Below are 6,000 nucleotides of genomic sequence, written 5' to 3'. Positions count from 1 at the left end.
CTCTAGTCTTCTTCTGCTTGTTTTCTTTTTTCTTTCTCAACAGGTGATCCAGGAAAAAAAAAAGACGAAGGTGATGAAGCAGATTTTCATTGTCTTTTCTCTCTATCTCTTTTCTCCTTTTTCTTTCCCTCTCCTTCTGTTAACTTCCTTCTGAACTTTTCTTCTTGTTTTTATTTCCCGTCCCCGAGTCCAGTCTGGCCTGATTACAATATCTTAGAATAAAAATAACTAATAAGGCTCAAATAAAACAAAAAAATAATAATAAAATAAGATCAAAGTTTACTTGAACCAAAAAAAACATTACCTTCAAAGAGGGCAAAGATTCAGGCAGGGTTCAAAAGCAGGCAGAGAAAAAACAGACTAATACAGGAAGACAGCCGAGGGGGGGAATCAGCCGTGAACATGTGTCGTAATGACTACGGGGACCAGTTGGTGAAGTGGATGCAGGTGAGCAAAGAAGCTGGAAGGAAAGCAGGGCAGGTGGGAATGGTGGGTTTGGAACAACAGGAGGGAAGTGAATGGGAACATAAAAAAACAAACTGCATGAAGACCAATATACACCCAAAAATCTTCTAATATATTTAAAACATGTTACAACTATAATTTTTTTCTGCTAATTGTACCTTCTTCAAGAAGAGATAAAGGAGACCATATAGCAAGACAAGACACAAATGATGGGAGAGACGGCAAAATTGAATATAGTAGTTGTATATAAACACCTGGTAAGTGAAGAGAGGTTAGTGGAGAAGTCCAGTGCATCATGGGAAGTCCCCCAGCAACCTGAGCCTATTGTAGAGGATCACCTGATCTAGCTCACACTATAAGCTTTATCTGGAAGTAAAGTTTAAAGTCAAATCCTCAATGGAGACAGGTCGTCTGTCTGGAAGCTGGTTCCCGAGGGGTCTGACAGCTGAAGGCTCTCCCTCCCATTATACTTACTACTGGGAACCACAGGTAAGCCAGCAGTCTGAGAGTGAGGTGCACTGCTTGGATAATATGGTACTGTGAGGTCTCTGACATATGATGAGGCCTGATTATTCAAGACCTTGTATGTGAGGAGAAGAATTGGAAACTAAATTCTGGGTCTAGCAGGTAGCCAGTGAAGAGAAAATAATATGTTAGAAACATGATCTCTCTTTCTTGTCCCAGGCAGTACTCTCACTGCTGTGTTTTAGTTCAACTTAAGGCTTTATGGGGAATTTTTAGAACCGTCTCATAATAAAGAATCAAAATAGTCCAATCTACAAGTAATAAATGCACAAACTAGTTTTTATCACCACTCTGAGACAGGATGTTTATAATTTTATCAACTTTGGGAATCAATCAGTCATTCAAGTGAAACACAATACCTTATTTATATTTAGGCGATCTCCCCTAGGTGATATGTAGACAGCATCTGGTTTCACCACAGCCCTCAAACTTGCAGAGAGAGCAAGAACATCAACTTCTGTTTCAAATAGACCTGAATTTTGCGTTAAAGTTCATTTCTTCGTATGCAAACAGACACTTTTCAAGCCTGAGGAAAGAAACCAGTTTGTTCACAATTTTTTTTGTCAACACTCGTCAAATTGCACAGTCACAGTCACCACACTGAACACAGTGGAGAAATGGAGTTTTTTTTCCCGAAGTATAAAAAGTTATAAATTGAAACTTACATTCAACAAACTATTTTTTTATGTTTATGGATTAGTGCCACCATGTTTTAAAAAAACATCACTGTTTCATACCTACCTCCAACAATCCAACTGTTATATTTCATACACATTCTCCAGAATTTAAGGATGACTAGTTGAGGGAAAACACTTATTGCACAACTTTTTCACTATAATGAGCACCAAGCCCATATGATGACTCAGATTTAAAGTCATTAAAAACTATAAACTGTTAATGATTCAGAAGCCAGTTTTCCTGAATGTTGACAGTATGAAACATCCTGTCTTGTGCAACAAGGCTAAAGATCCACATTTTCACCTAAAGGACTGGGAAACACACTCTGCAGAAGTGTCACCTTTCATTGTTCTCACTTGCGATGGTATCAGGTGTACTTTGAACAGGCTTGTGTCTGGCTAAAACTACCCTTGCGCAGGATGGGTGGGGTAATGTGGTGTGTGTAAGGTAAGGTCCCCCGTCACAATACGTGCTCAGACAAAGATCGGGCTTGAATGGAATCCTTTACCTGTAGCTCTGGGGAAAGTGTACACTGAAAATCTACAACAAGACTTCAGTGCCTGTCGAAACCACAATGGAGACAACTAATGACACCACAAAAATCCTGGGGAAAGGTCCTGAATACCTTCGTAAACAAATGGATTTAGAGAGTGAGACAAAAGGACGCATGAGTGCTGTGGAGAGGCTCGCCGCAAGTAAACCAAAATACGTCAAAAGCCAACAGGTGGTTAACTCAACTCAGGAGCCAGTGATTAGCCTTGGATCGGCCTCTGTGAGTAGCACTGGGTCCTCGAACCGAAGCTCACACCGGGATGGGAATCTTCCTACAGGGAGTGACTCGACAGGGAATACACTCACTGTGCAAATCTCTTCACCAGTGCAGGCACATCGCTCCAGCGCCAAAAAACGACCAGACTCTCTTCTAATTTACAGACAGAAATGTGAGTTATTGAGAGGGCCAGCAAATGAACGGAAGCACCATATAACCCGTAAGTTGTTGCTCAACCCTGTAAATAAAAATGCCCCATTATCCGAGGGGACAGATAAGGAATGCGAGTCTCAGGGCAACGGGCGAAAAATCACCACGCCTAAGGAAACAGCAAAGGAATGGAATCCACATGTAGTTATCTCTAAACCGGAGAGCAATGGAGTGACAGAAGAGTGCAGAATCAAGAACAGTGACTCTGGTACAAAACCTAAAGCTGGAGTTGTAAAAGCATCTAGTGGTCTCCTGACAGTTCCTGAGGTTGAAAGGAGGTCTGGCAAAGGAGTCAGTCGTTCTCACTCTGATATCAGCTCCAGGTATTCTAAAAACTTTGCAGACTTTGATGTTTTTTTCAAGTACTGCGGGCTGGACGGTGAGGTCATTGAGTCTTTGGGGAAGGACAACTTCTCGGCTCGCTCAGATGAAATTGCAATAAAGCTTCGGAGTGTCAGTGTTTCCACGTCAGATGATGGCTTCTCCAGGAACAGTAGTGACAGCGATGCGCTCATGGAGGAAAAGCTGCACGAGAAGATACGTCAAGAGACCTCAGTTATTGAGCGCAACGCACGGATTATCAAGTGGCTGTACAGCTGTAAAAATGCTAGTGACACTGGAAAAAAGTTACGAGATCTTCACTGATTGCGCTTTTTCTTTTTACCAAGTGATGTTACATAAAAGTTATATTTTGAGGACAAAGATGGAAGTAGTTTCTTGTTTTTGGCCTTAGAAAACATTGAATGATACCCTACTTGTCCAACTGTACCTAAATCTTAGGTTATGTATTGTGTATGCTGCATGTGTGTGTGTGTGTGTCCTTTACTGATGACTTTTCTGAAAGCAAATGATGACTGAGTGATTTCTTTTTTTTTCTTTTTTTTTTACTTGCACAGGACCATCTATGATCTCAGTTACGCTGGAAACAGATAAAATACGTCATAAAAAGCTATACAAAAACAAAAAGTATTTACATTATTCAGCTTCAACATTTTTATGATTACTGGCTTATTTAATATAATGCTTTTGCGTTCTATTCAGACTCTTTAAAAAACATTTCTGTATTAAATATGGTCAAACGTGCATACAAGAAGGCAAGCAGTAATTCAAAAGAATTCAGTGAAGTGCTGTGATATGAAGCAAAAACATACTAGTATGAACTAGTTTGGGATTATTTTCTTTTTCTATAAAAATAAAATACTTGTAAGTTCAGTGATTTTGGTTGTGAGCCTTTTTAAAGTAAATGGGCCACAGTCATATAGACTTACATTGTTTATAAAAGCTATACTGTATTTTTATGCAACTATAATTTAAAGCTTTTGAAAATGTACAAAATTTGTCAACATGACATACTTCCTGCTAATGATAAATCAACGTCTAACAATGCTGCAGCAATTCTAGCTGTAGCTTTTTGATGAGTTGTCATCAATGTTACATAATTCATCTACAAAACATTAGTGCATTTATTTATTATTCATTAAAATGCAATTATTTTATACGATCGCTTATAAAATGTACTATTTGTAAAGAGTGGTACTATTATTTTAAGATAAAAGGCTCACAGCTCATGGCCTTTTGAGTCTTCCCAGGAACATTAAAAGGAGTCTCACACTGATGCTCATAAATTCTGCTCCTCTGCGAATACCTTTAGGCCACCTCAAACATGAAAGCATCCCTAAATCAGAATTTGTACAACCTGCCTTTTAAGTTTATAATCCAATAATGTGCACTACCATTTCTCTCAGGGTGAAAGGTATACATTCCATCACACCAACACACATGAAGACACACACACCCACACACAACCTGGAGACTTACTCTGAGTTTACCCATAACTACTGCCTGCCAAACTCTGACCATAACATATCCTAATGTTAAAAGATAGCTTTAATATATAAATTTGAATGATTTAGATCATGAGGATTTGTTCCCTTGTCCACATACAAAAAAATGTGCATGTAAGTGTGTAAACAAATTTAGGTCACCACAACAAGTGTAATACCTGCCACCCCACAGACACTCAAATACAAACCACAGCAACTGATACAAAAAAATGTACGTATGGAAGATCTGCTTATATTTAACAGATGTATGAAAAAACATTTGAGGAAGTGGTTATTTTCCTCACAAACTTTCCCTTAGATCTGTTAGGGGATTGTGCTTAATAATCTGATCGGCTTATGTCCAGTGACCCGTTGTCGTTGTATCTCTCTCCCAAGCTCTGTCTGCTTTGTCTCTTCATTGCTTTCTCTCTCTTTTTGTCTTTTAGCCAAGTTTTTTTTTATTCTTTGAAGCTCAGTGGCTGAACATGAGCTGGGGGAAAGCAATGGAAAGACTGTGCTTGACGCAATATGTTAAACGGTATTACCACCTATTCAGTTTCACTCATTGTCTTCTTACAGAGAAAGAAACAAAAAATATACAAGTTTATGTGAGGGGGCACAAAGTAGTTAGCTGGTGCAGACACACCTTTCACTTCTCCAAATGCCTGACTGACTGTTTAGTACAAGCCTCCACTTGTCGGTTGCCAAAAGTAGAGGTTACCTGTTGATAATGATAGTCATCAATATGTGATTATTGATTGTGAATGTGAACTCACTATTGCTACAAGTTTGCATTTAATTTTGTTTTTTATATGTAAAGTTAAAAAAATTTGTACTCCTAGATAATTTGTATATCTTTACCACCTTTTGCCCAGCTGCTGAAAATGTAAAACACAAATAAAACTGTTTTTACAAGTAAAATGTTGTATGAGTATACTCACAGTGGGTAACCACCCAGGGTGAAAATATTGTCTTTGAATTACTCCCCTGCGACCATGATAAGCGGAAGGGGATGGATAGACGGATGGATTGATGTTAAATTACTTACTCTTTTAATAATAATAGATTGCATTTCTATAGCGCTTTTCAGGACCCCTCAAAGCGCTTTACAACACCACTATTCATTCACTCTCACACAGACTGACAGAGGCGAGGCTGCCATATTGCACCATCGACCCTTCTGGCCATCACCAGTAGGTGAAGTGACACAACAACTGAGACTGTCCGAGCCAGGGCTCGAACCGGCAACCTTCCAATTACAAGAGAAACACACAACTCTTGAGCCACGATCACCTTACTCTTTTATCAGTTGTTCTGTTGGTTATGAGAATTATCAATTACCTATACACTGCCACTTCATCAGTTACACATTGCTAACACTGGGTTACCTTCAGAGCTGCCTTAATTCTTCTTGGTGATGTGATATCATTATTTTTTATCATATCATTACATTACATTGCTGCTGATTTTTCAGCTGAAGATCAATTATGAGAATCTCCTGCTCCACCACATGCCAAAGGTACTCTAGGT

General features: G+C 39.0%; 1 protein-coding gene across 1 annotated transcript; it reads left to right on the top strand.

Annotated features, from left to right (window-relative positions):
* The first annotated feature begins 2,159 nt into the window (after positions 1-2,159).
* Positions 2,160-5,285, top strand: fam110c (family with sequence similarity 110 member C). Its single transcript, XM_006797247.3, has one exon. The coding sequence runs from the start codon at positions 2,243-2,245 to the stop codon at positions 3,290-3,292; it is 1,050 nt and encodes a 349-aa protein (XP_006797310.2). The 5' UTR covers positions 2,160-2,242; the 3' UTR covers positions 3,293-5,285.
* Positions 5,286-6,000: the final 715 nt, after the last annotated feature.

Source organism: Neolamprologus brichardi, chromosome 15 (assembly GCF_056152115.1).
Source record: "Neolamprologus brichardi isolate AB-2024 chromosome 15, ASM5615211v1, whole genome shotgun sequence".
In the NCBI taxonomy this organism is placed as follows: domain Eukaryota; kingdom Metazoa; phylum Chordata; class Actinopteri; order Cichliformes; family Cichlidae; genus Neolamprologus; species Neolamprologus brichardi.
The sequence above is the reverse complement of the archived record's forward strand: the minus strand, read 5'-3'. Positions and strand labels throughout refer to the sequence as shown.